The sequence below is a fragment of the Balaenoptera ricei genome, chromosome 1 (genome assembly GCF_028023285.1).
Source record: "Balaenoptera ricei isolate mBalRic1 chromosome 1, mBalRic1.hap2, whole genome shotgun sequence".
Classification (NCBI taxonomy): Eukaryota; Metazoa; Chordata; class Mammalia; order Artiodactyla; family Balaenopteridae; genus Balaenoptera; species Balaenoptera ricei.
Window position 1 is genome coordinate 163004852 of NC_082639.1, and position 19824 is coordinate 163024675.

At 38.3% G+C, this 19824-nt stretch overlaps 1 protein-coding gene and 1 long non-coding RNA gene across 2 annotated transcripts in view; one reads left to right on the forward strand and one right to left on the reverse strand.

Annotated features, from left to right (window-relative positions):
* The window catches only part of WDR64 (WD repeat domain 64), a 152668-nt gene extending 140090 nt beyond the window's left edge, over positions 1 to 12578 (forward strand). Inside the window, exons 25-28 of the mRNA XM_059940747.1 lie at positions 508 to 613; positions 3326 to 3406; positions 4244 to 4357; positions 12495 to 12578. Of these exons, the coding sequence (XP_059796730.1) occupies positions 508 to 613; positions 3326 to 3406; positions 4244 to 4357; positions 12495 to 12578 (385 nt within the window). The remainder of the gene's footprint in view (positions 1 to 507; positions 614 to 3325; positions 3407 to 4243; positions 4358 to 12494) is intronic.
* Positions 1 to 19824, reverse strand: part of LOC132375630 (uncharacterized) — an 83124-nt gene that overhangs the window by 28900 nt on the left and 34400 nt on the right. The window lies entirely within an intron of this gene.

A 19824-nucleotide genomic window follows, 5' to 3' on the forward strand; every position in this document is an offset into this window, starting at 1 on the left:
GTAAATAATTATGTCTTGTGTGTAGCAAATCAGGCCTTCTTCTGTACAAATACTGCATTTTAGAACATACTACTTATTATCTTTAAAAAATGTTTTAATACTTGGTTATAACTTTTAAAATATATGCATAAGTAAGTGTTAACTATAGTGGGAGCTGACCTGAGTCACACAAAAAATCAAACATTGGTTTTATACCAGAGATTTCCTCATCCTTACTATACAGTTTTTTTCCCCCCAATGGCTATTAATGAATTTAACTACATGGAATGTTCAGGTTTAGTAGACATCTCTGTGGTTTCTTTGGAAGGAAATCTGGGAAGCCAAGTGGAATAAGAGTTAAGTGCAAAGGTCACATCGTTAGGACTGGTGCCATGGGAGCCAGAGAATTTGGAGGCCCAGACAAAGAAGTACATGATGGATACTTGCTGATTAGGCAGAAAATAAAAGGCGTGGGCATATCCTTAACTGTTTTTGTGTGTGTGTGTGTATGTGTATCTTTATATGCAGATGGAAAAAAATGAGCTCAATGTCTTTGCTCTTCAAACGTACACCTCCTAAAGCCTTCGAAGTGGAACATGATTTTAAGTTTTTCAAGTCTCTTTCTTCTCCCAAGGTAACCTTAAAAAACAAACAAACAAACAAACAAAAACCTTTGCTTTTGTTTTTTTGAATTTAGATATGCCCGGTGTATTAGTTTTCTATCGCTGCTGTTACATATCCCTGCAAACTTGGTGGCTTAAACAATACAAATTAGTTATTTGACAGTTCTGTAGGTCAAAAGTCTGACTCAGGTTTTACTGGTGTTGCCAGAGCTGTGTTCCTTTCTGGAGGCGCTAGGGGAGAATCTCATACTCCTTAGTTTGTGGTCCCCTTCCTTCATCTTCAAAGCCAGAAATGTTGCAACTCTCTGCCCATTCTTCTGTGGTCACATATCTCTCTGACCAGTGGGAAATGTTCTCTGCTTTTAAAAATTCCTGTGACTAGATTGGGCCCACTTGGATAATCCATAACAAGGTTCTTAACCTTAGCCACATCTGCAAAGTCTCTTTCGCCAAGTGAGGCAATATATTCACAGATTCGGGGTGAGAGGAGTAGGGTGTGAATATCTTTGCTTGCCATTATTCTGCCTATCACAGATAGACACACTTTTCTTCAGTGCAGAAACAGGAGAGAAATGTACACTGTTATTTATTCTATTTCAATTTCTAAAATTTCTAAAAAACGGATAGAGCATGAGTCTTTAGGCTAAGGTCTGGCATTAATTAATTAAAATGGATTTCCTCAAGATTTTCAACAATACAAAGCAAACTTATCTCCCATTTCTAACCTACAGTTGCCCAACCCTCTGAAAATCAGACTAATTGTTGTTTTCCTGAACATTTCTCTCAGTATTCTGTCCCTATAGTCCACCTGGTCTACCCTTGCCATATCCATGATCTCTCTCTGTCAAAGTCCATCCTACTTTTAACTGACAAAGTATTAGTATCCAGAATAGGAAAAAATCAGTAAGTAGAAAAGGTAGTCCAATTTAAAAAATGGTCAAATACTTGAATAGATGCTTCACAAAAGGAAAAAAAAAATTACCAATAAATACATGAAAAGATGCTTAGCCTCATTAGTAATCATGGAAATGCACATCAATATTATAAGATAGCATTTTACAGCCACCAGCTTGGCAAATATCAAAAAGTCTGACAATCGGTGTGCATCTGGAACAATCAGAACAATAATCTGCTATCGGAAATAGTGTAAACTGCTAGAATCACTTTGGAAAATTATGTGACAGGCATTATCTAGTAAAGTTGAAAATAGGCATACTCTACCGAGTAGAAATTCTTGAGCAAGTGTTTGGGAGGCAGGAACAAGACAGCTCAGAGCAGTATTGTTTGTAACAGCAAAAACCTGAAAGCAGCCTAAATGCTCATCAACAGTATAACTGGTAACTAAATTATGGCATATTTATAAATTGAAATACTATGGCACAGTAAAACTAAATGAACTAGAATAACATTCACCTACACGAATGAATGTTTGAGACATACTATTGAATGAGAAAAGTTTTGCATAAGAATATATACATAGCGATTTTATTTAGATAAAAATAGAGGAGAGGCAAAACTAAATAAAATATTGTTTTGGCAAAAAGCATAAAAGGTAAAATTGTATAAATAAAAGCAAGAGAATTAAGAATATAACATTCAGATTGTCATTATGTTTGAGAGCAGATGAAAAGGACTGCGAATGGCACACTGAAAACCTCAAAGTTGAGGGTATTGTTCCAATTTGTAAAACAGAGCAGTGTTCATTATGTCATTATTCTTTCACAGCATCAACTTCATGTTTAATAAATATTTAGCACTTTCCAAATGAAACAATTTTTATAAACCCTAGCTTTCTGTCCAAACAGAACTCAGTTTCTCCCAGAGGACAGGGTGACAGGCAGGAAAGGGACTGGCTGTGGAACGTAACAGACTTAGGTTTAATCTTAGATGTTATTTTCTCTAATTAATAATCTAATCCCTCAAAGAGTTCTTGTGAGGATTAAATGAGAAAATATATATGAGGTACATCGTAGGTACTCAATAAATGTTAATTCCACTTTCCTCAATCTCTCCGTGCTTTGTGTCTCATAACATGTTCACTTGCCATGTTCTACACTGAACTAGAATTATTGGTATACTTACTCTTACTTCTCACCTCCACCAATAAATCATAAGCTCTTTATGGGCAAAGATACATGTATAGCTTATAAAAATTCCTCAATTTTGTTGAATAGCACAACCTAAAAATAAAGATTGGTATTCATCACTTTTAACATTTTCTTCCAATTTGAAGAGATAAATTTTTAAGTAATTTAACTGAAATATTAAATAAATTTGGGGAAATCTTTAGAAAGGTTTTAAAGTTCTTGAAACAACTGAATGCCCTCTTCTTACCACACCTTTGTCTTCTGAGTTTGTTGGTAAAATAACAAAGGGTTAATGCTTGAGGTAAAAGACCTTTTACTAAGGAATCTCTGATTTCTACCAGCAATTTTGTTTTGCCCATTCCTTTTCATTCTCAATTGTGTAATATTTATCAATTCACTTCTTTTCTGTTAATTTCTTTTTGACATATTGTTATCAGTAATAATAAAACAATAGTACTAACTCTCACATTTAAGTAGCACATCACTATGTGCATTTGATCCTCATAGCTCATCAACAGGGAAAGAATTTGCTTAAGATCATGCAGCTAGTAAGTGGCAGTCAGAATTTGAATCCAGGAATTTTGTCACTTATGTAATGTGCCCTTTTCATTAAACATTCACTCCTCTGCTTTGCAGATTCGAAGACATACCTTGGAAGGTTTCATGACTGAAAACAGAGAGGCAGGGATTGTTTTTGGTTCTCTGCCTATATATAGGGTGAGTTGGAGGTATCTAGGACTAGAGTGGTTACAGAACAATAGGGAATCTGACATCTCATCCCTGACCCTGGGCTAAAAAGCAAGGTTGGAGAAAATCACACAACCAAGCAGAATGATGCTTCCATAAACATGTGGTGTCCGATCCCAGAGAAGTCTTCAGTTCTGTGTGTCAATGGCCTTGACCACTTGTCTCTGTCATTCCACACTAAACAGTACTACATAAAACTATTTCAAACTTTACCCTGGCTCTTCATCACCTACAGGATAAAATCCAAATGCCTTTAGCCTGGCATACAAACCTCTCATGATCTGATCTCTGCCTGAACTGTATAACCCCACTTTCCACCACATTCTCCCATGTACCCTATACTCCAGCTATGCTAAATTACTTACCATTCCTTAAGCATCACTGTTCTTTCCTCTTTTGTGACTTTGCCTGTGCTGCCCCTCTGCCCATAACTCATCCACCACTTGTTTCCCTCCAAATCCCTATTCATCCTTCAAGTCTCCAACCCAGATAACTGCTGTTAAATTAAAGAATTAATTAACCAAGAATAATAAAACAAAGACAAAATATTACAACTTAGTCTTAACCTATTTTTCCTTAAAATGTTACTTCTCTTTCCCAAGAACATGTTGATACCTATTACAGGTATCAAACACTTAAACTACAGATGATGCTAAGGGTAAAGTATCAGAATTAATAGTGGGCTCCTGGGAAGGTGGGTATATTTTAAAGCAGTTGGATCTTCTCACTCCCTATCCCCCACCCTTGAATTCATATTACAGAAGTTATCATTTTAAGTATGTCTAACTCCTCATTTATGGCTTCTAGGTACCAAGCCCCACTAGTCTAAGATTTCTTCCACTAATTGGTTCAGAGGCACGAAGGGACTCTTCAGATGGCATTCCAGGAAAGAAGAAGGGAAGCCATGTTCAACATGAAAGAGTGAGTTAGTACTCAGAATTCCATAGTGTATCCCATTTCTGTTTGGAGTGTTTCTTATTTCTGGGTCTAAAATTATCTCAGTTCCTACTTGGTTTACAAATATTCCAGGACGCATGTGTTTTATCTTAGTGAGATGAAAATCATGAATTTCCTGGAAAGACAGAAAAATCAAACAGGACCTCTGAGCCTGAAAAAGTAAAACTTTCTGAGAGCTAATTTCAGACTTAGGTTCACTGACTAGTTTTAAAAGCTAGGCAGTATGACATGACGTATCTGAGGGCTGTGTAGCCGTCCTTGCTTCCTAACATTATTGTACCTGCAGGACGGAGCCAAGACATCAGTAAGTTTCTGGCTTACCAGCCAAGCCAAGGAGAATGCTTTCCACATACTGGGTTGGACAAAAAGTAAAAGTAAATCTCACAGAAAACCCCAAACAAACTTTTTGGCCACCCCAATATTAGTAGGAAAACTAACACAAAACTTTACAGTTTACATAGTATTTTTATAAATGATTCTTTTGATTTTCACAAAAATCACACAAAGTGTTATACCCATTGTAGAATTGGAAAAAAGTGGAGCCAAAAGGGAGGTTAAGTGACTTGCCAAGATCACATAAAATTAAGTGATAACCTGAGGTCAACATTTTACTCCAAATGTCATGCTCATTCTCTTAAACCAAACAGCCTAAAAAACTCAAACCTTAAAACTCTTCTACTAGTTCTAGGAAGTTTATATGAGCCTAACTTAAAATGTGGTCATTTATCTAGTTATTAAAATTGATCAAAAATTAAGAGGAAGAGCTAACATATTGTAATTTTTATTTTTATTTTTTTAATTTTTATCTTTTGGCCACACCACATGGCATGCAGGAACTTAGTTACCCAACCAGGGATCAAACCCGTGACCCCTGCAGTGGAAGCACAGATACCTAATCACTTGACCACCAGGGAATTCCCTTATTTTTATTTTTTTTAAATTTATTTATTTATTTATTTTTTAATTTAACAAATTACTTTTCTAATTAAGTTGCCATATTTTTTAAATTAATTAATTAATTAATTAATTAATTAATTTATTTTTGGCTGTGCTGAGTCTTCGTTTCTGTGCGAGGGCTTTCTCTAGTCGCGGCGAGCGGGGGCCACTCTTCATCGCGGTGCACGGGCCTCTCACTGTCGCGGCCTCTCTTGTTGTGGAGCCCAAGCTCCAGATGTGCAGGCTCAGCAGTTGTGGCTCACGGGCCTAGTTGCTCCGCAGCATGTGGGATCTTCCCAGACCAGGGCTCAAACCCGTGTCCCCTGCATTGGCAGGCAGATTCTCAACCACTGCGCCACCAGGGAAGCCCTATTTTTATTTTTAATTTTTATTTTGTATTGCAGTATAGTTGATTTACAATGTTGTGTTAGTTTCAGGTGTACAATAAAGTGATTAGCTTACACATATACATATACATATATCTATTCTTTTTCAGATTCTTTACCCATATAGGTTATTCCAGAGTATTGAGTAGATTTCCCTGTGCTATACAGTAGGTCCTGGTTGATTATCTATTTTATATAAGTAGTGTGTATATGTTAATCCCAACCTCCTATTTTCTCTCTCCCCCCAACCTTTCCCATTTGGTAACCATAAGTTTGTTTTCTAAGTATGTGAGTCTGTTTCTGTTTTGTAAATAAGTTCATTGGTATCTTTCTTTTTCAATTCTGCATATAAGTGACATCATATGATATTTATCGTTCTCTGTCTGACTTACTTCACTTAGTATGATAATCTCCAGGTCCATCCATGTTGCTGCAAAAGGCATTATTTCTTCCTTTTTAATGGCTGAGTAATATTCCATTGTATATATGTACCACATCTTTATCCATTCATCTTTCAATGGATATTTAGGTTGCTTCCATGTCTTGGCTATTGTAAACAGCACTGCAATGAACATTGGGGTGCATGTATCCTTTCGGACCATGTTTTTCTTGGGATATATGCCCAGGAGTGGGATTGCTGGGTCATATGGTAGCTCTATTTTTAGTTTCTTAAGGAACATTCAGACTGTTCTCCATAGTGGTTGTAACAAATTTACATTCCCACCAACAGTGTAGGAGAGTTCCCTTTTCTCCACGCCCTCTCCAGAAGTTATTGTTTGTAGACTTTTTGATGATGGCCATTCTGACTTGTGTGAGGTGATATCTCACTGTAGTTTTGATTTGCATTTCTCTAATAATTAGTGATGTTGAGCATCTTTTCATGTGCCTCTTGGCCATCTTTATGCCTTCTGTGGAGAAATGTCTATTTAGGTCTTCTGTCCATTTTTTGATTGGTTTGTTTAATTTTTTGATATTGAGCCGCATGAGCTGTTTGTAAATTTTGGAGATTAATCCATTGTCAGTTGCACTGTTTGCAAATATTTTCTCCCATTCTGTGGGTCATCTTATCATTTTATTTATGGTTTCCTTTGGTGTGCAAAAAAAGCATTTGAGTTTAATTAATTCTCATTTGTTTATTTTGGGGTTTTTTTCCCATTACTCTAGGAGGTGGATCGAAAAAGATACTGTGGTGATTTATGTCAAAGTTGGTTCTGCCTACGTTTTCCTCTAACAGTTTTATAGTATCCAACCTTACATTTAGGCCTTTAATCTGTTTTGAGTTTATTTTTAGCTAGGACTTCCAAAACTATGTTGAATAAGAGTGGAGAGAGTGGACATCCTTGTCTTGTTCCTGATCTTAGAGGAAATGCTTTCAGCTTTTTGTCTTTAGGTACGATGTTAGCTGTGGGCTTGTCATATATGGCCTTTATTATGTTGAGGTAGTTTCCCTCTATGCCCCTTTCTGGAGAGTTTTTATCATAAATGGGTGTTGAACTTTGTCAAAAGCTTTTTCTGCATCTACTGAGATGATCATATGGATTTTATTCTTCAGTTTGTTAATGTGGTGTATCACAATGTTCAATTTTCAGATATTGAAAAATCCTTGCATCCCTGGAATAAATCCCACTTGATCATGGTGTATGACCCTTTTAATGTATTGTTGGATTCACTTTGCTAGTATTTTGTTGAGGATTTTCGCATGTATGTTCATCAGTGATATTGGCCTGTAATTGTCTTTTCTTGTGGTAACTTTGTCTGGTTTTGGTATCAGGGTGATGGTGGACTCATAGAATGAGTTTGGGAGTGTTCTTTCCTCTGAGATTTTTTGGAATAGTTTCAGAAGGATAGGTGTTAACTCTTCTCTAAATGTTTGATAGAATTCATCTCTGAAGCCATCGTTCCTGGACTTTTGTTTGTTGGAAGTTTTTAAATCACAGTTGCAATTTCAGAACTTGTGATTGGTCTGTTCATATTTTCTATTTCTTCCTGGTTCAGTCTTGGGAGATTTACCTTTCTAATAATTTGTCCATTTCTCCGAGGTTGTCCATTTTATTAGCATATAGTTGCTGGTACTAGTCTCTTATGATCCTTTGTATTTCTGTGGTGTCCACTGTAACTTCTCCTTTTTCATTTCTGATTTTATTGATTTGAGCCCTCTCCCTCTTTTTCTTGATGGGTTTGGCTAAAGCTTTATCAATTTTGTTTATCTTTTCAAAGAACCAGCTTTTAGTTTCATTGATCTTTTCTATTCTTTTCTTCATTTCTATTTCATTTATTTCTGCTCTGGTCTTTATGATTTCTGTCCTTTTACTAACTTTGGGTTTTGTTTGTTTTTCTTTCTCCAGTTGCTTTATGTGCAAGGTTAGGTTATTGAAGATTTTTCTTGTTTCCTGAGGTACAATTTTATTGCTATAAACTTTCGTCTTAGAATTCCTTTTGCTGCGTCTCATAGGTTTTGGATCATCATGTTTTCATTTTCATTTGTCTCTGGGCATTTTTTTATTTCTCCTTTGATTTCTTCAGTGATCCATTGGTTGTGTGGTAGCACATTGTTTAGCCTCCACGTGCTTTATCTTTTTTTTTTTTTTTTTTTTTTGGAGTTTTTTTCTTGTGGTTGATTTCTAGTCTCAAAGTGTTGTGGTTGGAAAAGATGCTCGATACAATTTCAATTTTCTTAAATTTATCAAGGCTTTTTTATTGCCCAGCATGTGATCTATCCAGGAGAATATTTCCATGTGCACTTGAAAAGAATGTGTATTCTGCTGCTTTTGGATGGAATGCTCTATAAATATCAATTAAGTCTATCTGTTCTAATGTGTCATTTAAGGCCTGTGTTTCTTTATTGATTTTCTGTCTGGATGATCTTTTCATTGATGAAAGTGGGGTGTTAAAGTCCCCCACTATTGTTTGTTTATTTATTCATTTATTTATTTTTTGGCTGCATAGGGTCTTAGTTGCGGCACATGGGATCTTCGTTGAGGCATGCAAGGTCTTTTGTTGTGGCGTGCAGGCTTCTCTCTAGTTGTGGCATGTGGGTTTTCTCTTCTCTACTTGTGGTGGACAGGCTCCAGAGCACGTGAGCTCTGTAGTTTGCAGCACACAGGCTCTCTAGTTAAGCCACACTACCTCAGTAGTTGTGGCATGTGGGCTTAACTGCCCCGCAGCATGTGGGATCCTAGTTCCCCAACCAGGGCTTGAACCCCCGTCCCCTGCATTGGAAGGCAGATTCTTTACTACTGAACCACCAGGGAAGTCCCCCAACCCACTATTATTTTGTTACTGTTGATTTCTCCTTTTATGGCTGTTAGAATTTGCCATATATATTGAGGTGCTCCTATGTTGGGTGCATATATATTTACAATTGTTATGTCTTCTCTTGGATTGATCCCTTGATCATTATGTAGTGTCCTTCTTTGTCTCTTATAGCAGTCTCTATTTTAAAGTCTATTTTGTCTGATATGAGTATTGCTACTCTAGCTTTCTTTTGATTTCCATTTGCATGGAATATCTCTATTCCCTCACTTTCAGTCTGTATGTGTCCCTAGATCTGAAGTGGGTCTCTTATAGAATGCATATTTTTGAGTCTTGTTTTCATATCCATTCAACCAGTCTAAGTTCTCTGGCTGAAGCATTTAATCCATTTACGTTTAAGGTAATTATCGAAATGTATGTTCCTGTTGCCATTTTGTTAATTGTTTTGGATTTACTTTTGTAGGTCTTTTTTCTTCCCTTCCTCTTTTGGTCTCTTCTCTGGTGATTTAATGACTATCTTTAGTGTTGTGTTTGGATTCCTTTTTCTTTTTTGTTTGTATATCTATTGTAGATTTTTGGTTTGCAGTTATCATCAGGTTTTGATATAGCAGTCTCTATATAAACACGATTGTTTTAAGTTACTGGTCTCCTAAATTTCAGATGCATTTCCAATATTCTGCATTTGTCCTCTCCTCTTATCATGATTGCTGGTTTTGATATCATATTTGTGTGTGTATGATTTCCTACCTTTACTGTATGTTTGCCTTTACCAGTGAGCTTTTCCACTTGTAATTTTCTTGTTTCTAGTTGTGGCCTTTTCTTTTCTGCCTAGAGAAGTTCCTTTAGCATTGGCTGTAAAGCTGGTTTGGTGGTGCTGAATTCTCTAAGCTTTTGCTTGTCTGTAAAGCTTGATTTCTCCATCATATCTGAACAAGAGCCTTGCTGGGTAGAGTTTTCTTGGTTATAGTTTTTTTTCCCTTTTTCACTTTAAACCTATATATAGGTTTAACTATACCATGCCACTCTCTTCTGGTCTACAGAGTTTCTGCTGTAGAAACTTATGGGGATCCCCTTGTATGTTATTTGTTGCTTTTTTCTTGTTGCTTTTAATATTTTCTTTCTTTCTTTAATTTTTGTCAATTCGATTAATATGTGTCTCAGTGTGTTCCTCCTTGGGTTTATCCTGCCTGGGACTCTCTGCACTTCCTGGACTTGGCTGACTGTTTCACATATTAGGGATGTTTTCAGCTATTATCTCTTCAAATAGTTTTTCTGGCCCTTTCTTTCTCTTTTCTCCTTGTGGGACACCTATAATGTGAATGTCTGTGCATTTAATGTTCTCCTAGAGGTCTTAAACTGTCCTTATTTCTTTTCATTCTTTTTTTTTTTTTATTCTGTTCTGTGGCAGTAATTTCCACCAGTCTGTCTTGCAGCTCACTTATCCATTTTTTCTGCCTCATTTATTCTGCTATTGATTCCTTCTGGTGTATTTTTCATTGCAGTTATTGTATTGTTCAACTCTGTTTGTTTGTTCCTTATGTCTTCTAGCTCTTTGGTAAACATTTCTTGTATCTTTTTGGTCTACGCCTCCATTCTTTTTCGAGATCTGGCATGATCTTTACTATCATTACTCTGAATTGTTTTTTGGGTATATTGCCTATCTCCACTTCACTTAGTTGTTCTGAGGTTTTATCTTGTTCTTTCATCTGGAACATATTCCTCTGCCATCTCATTTTTTCTAGCTTTCAGTTTGCAGTCTCCATTCTGTAGGCTGTAGGACTGTAGTTTCTCTTGCTTCTGATGTCTTCCCCCTGGTGGCTGAGTCTGTTCTAAGAGGCTTGGGCAGGTTTCCTGGTGGGAGGGACCAGTGCCTGTCCTCTGGTCAATGGAGCCGGGTCTTGTCCCTCTGGTGGCCAGGGCTGTGTCAAGGGGTGTGTTTAGAGGGGGCTGTGGGCTCAGGAAGACTTTAGGCAGCCTGTGTGCTGATGGGTGGGGCTTTGTTCCTGCCCCATTGTTTGTTTGACCTGAGGCATCCCAGCACTGGAGCCTACAGGCTTTTGGGTGGTACCAGGACTTGGTGTCAAAATGGCAGCCTCCAGGAGAGCTCATGTCCATGAGTATTTCCCAGTACCTCTGCCCCAGTGTCCTTGTCCCCACAGTGAGCCACAGCCTCCCTCACCTCCCCAGGAGACCCTCCAAGACCAGCTAGTAGGTCTGGCCCAGGCTCCTATGAAGTCACTGCTTTTTTCCCCTGAGGACCTTGTGTACACAAGACCTTGTGTGTGCCCTCTAAGAGTTGAATTTCTGTTTCCCCCAGTCCTGTGGAGTTGCTGAGATCAAATCCCATTTGCATTCAAAGCCAAATGCTCTGGGGAATCCTCCTCCTGATGCCAGACCCCCAGGCTGGGGTGCCTGATGTGGGGCTCAGAACTCTCGCTCCTGTGGGAAAACCTCTGTGATTTAATTATTTTCCAGTTTGTGGGTTGCTCACCCAGCAAGTATGGGATTTGATTGTATCACAGATGCACCCCTCCTACTGTCTTATTGTGGCTTCTTTGTCTTTGAAAGTAGAATATCTTTTTGGTAGGTTCCAGGTTTTTTGTTGATGGCTCTTCAGCAGTTAGTTGTGATTTTTATGTTTTCATGAGAACAGGTGAGCTTAAGTGCTTCTACTCCACAATCTTGTCTCCTCTCTGACAAATTTAGACACTTCTTGATCTAAATTTTGAAACCAAATGAGCTTAACTTTTTTTTTTTTTTTTTTTTTTTTTTTTTTTTTTTTTTTTTAATGGCTGTGTTGGGTCTTCGTTTCTGTGCGAGGGCTTTCTCTAGTTGCGGCAAGCGGGGGCCACTCTTCATCGCGGTGCGCGGGCCTCTCACTGTCGTGGCCTCTCTTGTTGCGGAGCACAGGCTCCAGACGCGCAGGCTCAGTAGTTGTGGCTCACGGGCCTAGTTGCTCCGTGGCATGTGGGATCTTCCCAGACCAGGGCTCGAACCCGTGTCCCCTGCATTGGCAGGCAGATTCCCAACCACTGCGCCGCCAGGGAAGCCCCGAGCTTAACTTTTTATATGCATGTTTTATAAAAATATCTAATTCAAAACTAACTTTTTTTTTCTCATTTGTGGGATCATCACTTGACTTTATTTTTTTTATAAGACAATGGACTCATGATATTAATATTACAACAACCTAACAAGCTTATTTGTTTTCTTTTATTTTAACCAACCTCCAACCCTTTACAGATTAGGCAGAGAATCCCAAGAATGGATAATTCCAGAGTTAAGTAGTTCTAAAGCCTTTGCTCTTCCACCATGAGCTGCTGGAGCCTCACCTCTTATTTATTTATTTATTTTAAACATTTTTACCCTGGAGGCACACAGGATAGCTAAGTAAATAACTAAACTTTCTTCCTTTAATCTTTTAGGAGGATTAAAATCTTCATAAAAATTAGTGGTACAGATTGACTCTAAAAAATTGTGTTTGTCATATAATGCAGTTACTAACTGACCTGTCCTTTATTTCACAGGTACAACGGAGAAGAAGTCTGAAAAGAAATTTGGTCCCACAAATAAACCTGACTTCTTCTTTCTTCCCAGCCATCCCCAAGTGAAGAGAGAAAAATCAGAAGTGGCTGCTGTTGCCAGAGCTGCACATCAAATGGCAAGGTCTCAGTGATACTCCAGTCTTTATTTCAGGATGAAAGTGAGGGTCTATCAGATATTGTCACCCATCTCTGTATCCTCAGGCCATCCTATTGATGGAAAAGATTACTCAGGGTGTTCAGATGGCCTCATCTCTGAATACCATGCAAGCAGCAACATCCAGTTGGCCAGCTTCCTTCATACATGGAAATCCACTTACTGAATAAGGAATATTTCTTATTTACTGTCAGAAAAATGACTCATAAAGAAACAAGGAAAATCAACAGCATAAGTAGATCTAAAATAATATGGTTATCAATGACTTGTTTTCCACCTCCCCCCATTGTTCACCCTAATTTATAACCAGAATTATTATCAGAATGTACGCAGTAAGAGGCAAATTACTTATGTGTCATGCTATGTGCAGTATAAAGAGAATTATTATTACAAAGAAAAATGTGCCAGTCAAGCCTCTAGCTATTTGTCTTTTTCATTTAGAGAAATGTCGTATGGAAGAAAATGCTCAGAGTTTCTTAGATAAAGTCAGAAGTTATTTGCATTTATACTATAAATGACTCCAGATAATAGAACTTGAATGATTATCTGAAGTTGCTGGGGTTCATCTTTTACTGATACCTTTATTAATTGATTCTGATATTTTGATCAAATGATTAATTTCACCATTGGATACTCAAGTAAAAAATGAAACATCTACATCTGATCAATAATAAATGAGATTTTAAATAAGTCAAAGACATGAGGAAGTATCAAGAATTGAAGCCTGAAGACTGGCTGACCCAAGTCATTTTGGGAAAAATATTTGTGGTTCTAAGTAATAAAAGCATTCCTGTGTCAAGGGTTAGTCTACTTTCCCCAAAGCACAAGGCCACATGGGAAGAAAAAACTATGGTCCCTGAACATTTGATACTGCCTTTACACTCTAGGAAGTGTTCTATAATTCTTAAATCCCAACAACTTTGGAAAACTAAGCAAAGTTTTTATTCATATGGATCTTATTCATATGAATAAAAAATTTCACTTTTTTATGTTTATTTATAGACATGTACTAATTTTTGTTGTTCATAGGAATCTAATCATTTTTCCTACTGATTTTTTTTCTTTTAACTTTTTTCTTCACTTATTTTAATTACATTCAAAACTAAAGTTCCAACAGAAAATACTGAACATTAAGGTTTTTTAATTTTTAAAAAATAATTTGTATAATTTACTCAAATGAAAGAAGAGACTCCAGGAAAAACAGAATATAGTTATGGGAAATTGGACCTAAATACCTAAGAAAGCCAGGAGATTCTTTTTTTTTCCTTTAATTGAGGTATAATTGACATATAATATTATATTAGTTTCAGGTGTACAATAAAATGATTCAATATTAGTATATTTTGTGAAGTGATCTCCACAGTAAGTCTAATTAACATCCATCCCCATACATAGTTACATTTCTTTTTTTTCTTGTGATGAAGACTTTTAAGATCTACTCTCTGGGGAGCACATGGGGGAGCAGCTGGAGTGCAGGCACCTGAGGGTTGCTGAGGAATAAAAAAAAAAACAAAAAACAAAGATCTACTCTCAGAAACTTTCAAATATACAACACAGTATTATTAACTATAGTCACAGTGTTATACTTTACATCCCCATTACTTATTTATTTTATAACTGGAAGTCTGTACCTTTTAACCTCCTTTACCCATTTTGCCCCAGAAGACTCTTTTTTTAAAAAAAATTCTAAAAGTAAGAAGAAAATTCAAAGGAGTTTATGAAAATGATCTCATTTCCTGCCTTTCAATCTCAGTTGTAAAAGAAGGCCATTTCATCCCTAGGCATAGATTTCCTAGAACAAGACAATATTGAATACCCTGCCATGCACTCAATTCCTTTAATGTGGCATTCAAGGCCCTAAATTAGCATCCCTCTCCTTTTTTGACTGAGGAATTCTCTCAAACCTCTTTTAACAGAAATACACAATTTCTTGACCCTCATAATTTTAAAAAATATTTTGGAATTTTTGCACATTATGTAATAAATGATTGTATTTTAGTCAGTACAATGTTAAGAATAGCAGTATAACTAATTATGTGATTATAATAATTTTTAATGATACACAAAATATGTAGAAAAATTTTGTCTTTTCCCTCACTTATCAAATGACAGGCCAAGTAAATTAATCATTTAAGAAAAGGCTTAACTTGGTGACAAATAAATAAGAATATTTTATTTTAGTGTGGAGTTAAAATATTTACTAAAACATAAGGTAATGATTTCTGCTTCAGGTAATGGTAGACTACGTAGTTTGGACCAATCACTCCCACTGAAGACAACTAAGAAACACGGACAAAATAAAGAAAACATATCTATGAAGGCATCTGATCACAAATGGGATGGTGAAGCATGAATGTACCAGATTCTAGGGGAGGACTGAGGCCCAACTTTTGAAGCTAATTTTCTCCTGTAAGCATGGGGTAATTCAAGAATGGAAGATTAAGTGGCTAAGGAGTTGAAGTGATAATTAGGGCTAAAGGGACAGGGAATGGAATCCAGGCCCCATCAAGGTATAATCCCCTCTAGCTTTGGGTTGAGGCTCCAAAAACCTGCATATTAGAAATAAGAGTGACATAAAGCTAAACAGATCTTCACTGGGGACTACAGTTCTGCCTCCAGTTATTTTAATCCCTGAAATTGGACTAAGATAATCCTAAATTGCTAGAGTACCCAGGAGCCTTCAGAAGCAAGAGTACATACTGTGGAGAAAGATGATGTCATCTTAGGCCTTAAATTATATCTTTACTATTCCAAATATATATCTATGACACTACAAAAAATGACTAGGTACATAAGGACACAAGACAACAAGAATGACAACTGACAGAAAACAGCAGATAATAGAAACAACACCTGGGGACTCCAGATATAGACTTTAAAATAACTGTGCTTATTATATTGGAGGAGATAAAACACAAGATTTAGAATTTTAGCAGAGAAATAGAAATTGTTGATAAGAACCAAATGGAAATTCTAGAACCAAAAAACACAATGACAAAAATGAAAAACTCAGTCAAAGGATATAACAACAGACTAAGTCAACTAAAGAGAAAATTAGTGAGCTGAAAAATATAGGTTACAAGGAACTATCCGTAATGAAGCACTGAGAGATGGAAAGATGAAAAAAGGAGAGGGTAAAAGCAGAATTGAGATAATATGAAAAATAACAGTAGTACCAGGAGAGAAAAGAATAGGGTAGCAGCAATATTCAGTTAGTTTTCAAAACCTGATAAAAGCCTCTAACGTACAGAATCAGGAAGAGCCATTGGCCTTAGTCAAAATAAACAATTATTAATTAAAAAATGCAAATCCACACATTTCATAGTAAAATTGCTGAAAATTGAACAAAGAACAAATTATGGAAGCAACAGAAGTAGAAAAAGGACAAAATATCTTCAAAGTAGCACAATTAAGAGGACTTCTGCCAACTTCTCCACAGAAAAATATGGTTGTGAGGGGCCAGAAAACATAGAATGATATCCTCGAAGTTCTGAAATAAAAATGAATGCCAGCTAAGCATTCTCAATCAAGGGGAAAATAGCTAAAAATCACATAGGATTCTGGACAACAAAAATTGAGGAAATTAATCATAGTAGAAACACATTAAAGAAAGTACTAAAGGATATTATTTAAGAAGATGGAAAATGGATCGGAGTTCAGAGATGGAAAATCGTATACAAGTGGTTAACTTAAATGAACATTAACAGGATAAAGCAATAACAGTAGTGTCATAAAGTTTTAAAATACAGATAATTTAAAAATAGACAGGGGTGTGACCACGATTAGGCCAAGAGTAGGAAGACCATGAGCTCACCTACTCCCATGGGCAAACCAAAATTACAACTATTTACAGAGACCCTATTGGTGAGAATGACCTGAAGACTAACAAAAGATTTTCCACACCTAAAGATAAATATAAAGAAGGAACCATAACAAAATGGATAGGAAGCGTGAAGATGTGGTATAGTCAAGACCCACATACCTGGGTAGACGACCCAAAAACAGAAGGATAATCTCAGTTGCAGAGATTAGAGGTTTGTTCCAAGGAGTGCGGGGCCTGACCCCAACATGGGACTCCCCAGACCAGGAGTTCTGCAACAGAAGATGAGCCCCCAGAAGGTTGGCACTGAAGGGTAGCAGGTTTACTGTATAGGAGAGCCAGAGAGCTGTAGGAAACAGAGATTCTACTCTTAAAGGGCACATGCAAAAATCTCACAGGCTCCAAGTCCCAGGGCAGAGACAGTAATTTGAAAGACTCTTGTGTCAGACCCAATTGCTGATCTTGGAGAGCCTCCAGAAGAGGTAGGAGGTTATTAGGACTCTCCCTGGGGACCTAGACACTGGTAGAAGTCATTTTGGGGAGCTCATTCTAACACAAGGACACTGGTGCTGGCAAGTGTCATTTTGGAATCCTCACTCTAGCCTGTTAGCGCTAGGGGCTAACTGAACAACCAGCTGATCAGCACCAGTCCCAGAACCTCCCAGGCCAAGTAGCCAGCTGTGTGGGAACCCAACCTTGAACACAAATGGGCTAGCACCAGTTCCAGGAATGCCTGGGTGCCAAAAGCAGCCACCCTGGGAAATGGCCCTGCCTACCAATGGGTCAGCATCAGCTCTGGAGTACTATGAGCCACAAAACCAGCCACACTGGGACCTGTTCCTAACCACCAGCAGGCGAGCACCGGCCTCAGGATTCCTCAGGTCCCACAGCCACACTCCGCAAGAGCAACTCCACCTACCAGGTAGACAGTACCAGCCCCAGGACTTCCTGGGCCATGAAGCCAGTTGTGAAGACTGCCAGCCCACTGTGTGTGACCAACTGGGTGGGGGCAGCAGTAGTTGGCCCTGTCACTACAGAAGGACCCACTCAGTGCACATAGGGGGAACCCTTAGAACCTATAGCTCTGGTGATCAGAAGGGAGTGTGCTGCAGGGATCCATAGGATGTCTACTACATAAGGTCACTTCTCCAAGATCAGGAAATGTAAACAACCTACCTAATACATAGAAATAAAACCAGAGAATCATAAATGAGGCAACAGAAGAATATGGTCCAAATGAAGGAACAAGATAAACTCCAGAAGAACTAAGAAAAGTAGAGATAAGCAATCTACCTAATAAAGAGTTCAGGTAATGATTATAAAGATACTTAGAGAGTTGGATCAAGATAGTGGAGTAGGAGGATGTGGAGCTCATGTCCCCCTGCAAACACATCAAAATACATCTACATGTAGAATAATTCTTATGGAAAACTAACTGTAAACTGGCAGAAGAATTCTTATAAAACCATAGCTGCAAGAAAGATTTCCACATAACTGGATAGGATGGAAAAAAAGGCATAAGGTCAGTTCCTCTGAATCTGGGAGGAATCTGAAAGGAAGAAATGGTCCACATGGGTGGACCCTCACCCTGGTGAGTGAGCAGATTGAGCCACAGACTGGGTGTCCCAGTCCTGAGGTCCTAAACAGAGGAGACAAGCCCACTTGGCTACTGAGAGAACTGCTGGGACAGACAGAAGGGCTGGAGAAGCCTAGACTCTACTTGCAAAGAGTGCATGCATGCTAGCTTGCCAACAGTCAGGGTAGAGAGAGCTCTGCGCTGGCTGCTGCCACCTCATCGTAGTCCCCAAAATCCAAATGGGGTGAACACCTGGCCCTGCTCACTCCACACCACAGCCTGGTGCATGATCTGGGCTAGCTTGGCCCTGTGAAAAGACTTGGCCTAGCTACACAGAGACAGCCCAGGGGGGCTGGGGTATGGTCCAGGTGGGGCTGCAGTGGCCTTTGTCAGTGCTTACTTGGGTGATACCTCAGGAACCTTCTCGAGTTGAGCAAGAGCCTGGGCCTAACCCACACCATGCCACAGCTTAGCCCTAGATCTGGGGCATACAGGTCCTGGGAGAAGACTGCCACAGAGGCAGCCCAGATCTATGGTAGCAGTTCAGCCACCTTAATTTCTGCAGCCACAACACCCCAACCCCCAACCCCAGCCTAGTAAACACTCCAGCCCCATCCATTCCATGCCAGAGCCTTGTACTAGATCTAGAATGAACACAACAGAGGAAAGGAAACCGAACTTGGGCTGCACCTAAGCAGGACCATGGATGCTTATACAGGTGATGCATCAGTCCTCTGTGAGCACATGTGCTTCCTTTGCTTCAGAACTTTCCTCCTGGGGCAGGGCAAGCACTCAAGAGGAATGGAGTCTGATCAAGCCCAACTCTCAGGGCTTACACTCCAACAACATCTACTTCAACTCCCCACCCCGACAGGGTAGTGACAGACAAAGAGCAGAGAGGAAGTCCCGCCTCACACCCTACACAGGCTTTAGATACTCCAACACCAACCAAACCCCCTTGATGGGGGCGGGGCAGCATACCCTGAGGAAAGATGTAGCTGGTGTCCATATCAAAACTAGCCCTTGTACCAAAGACACTGGACAGACACAGTCTACAGACGAATGCTCCCAAAAGAAAACCCCTTCAAAACCACAGTAGACAACTGTTTCCCCTAAATTCATAGAGACAGAGAAAGTTAAGTAAAATGAAAAGGGTTCCAAACAAGATGAACTGAAACAGACCCACACCAAGACATATCATAATTAAAATGGCAAAAGTTAAAAGATAGAGAGGACTCTGAAGGCAGCAAGAGAAAAATAAAGAGTCATTTACAAGGAAACCCCTATAAACCTATCAGCTGATTTCTCTGCCAAAACTTTGTAGGCCAGAAGGGAGTAGAATGGTGTATTCAAAGTCCTGATAGGGAAAAGCCTGCAACATAGGAGACTCCACCCACTAAGATTATAATTTAGAATAGAAAGAGAGATAAAGAATTTCTCAGACAAGTAAAAACTACAGGAATTCAGCAATACTAAACCTATCCTAAAAGAAATGTTGAAGGCTCTTCTCTAAATGGAAAAGAAGCAAGAATATTTAGGAAAGGGGAAATCCCAATAGGAAAGGCAAATATATAGTAAGGATTTCATATCACTTAAATAAGTCAGTACAGAGATTTAAAAAACTTAAACATTTTAAGCAATTATAACTACAATAAACGGTAAAAGGATAAACATGAAGATGTAAAATAGGACAGAAAAATCAGAAAAGGTGGGGGGAGGGGAGAGTAAAAAAATATAGATCTCTTAGAATGTGTTTGATGTT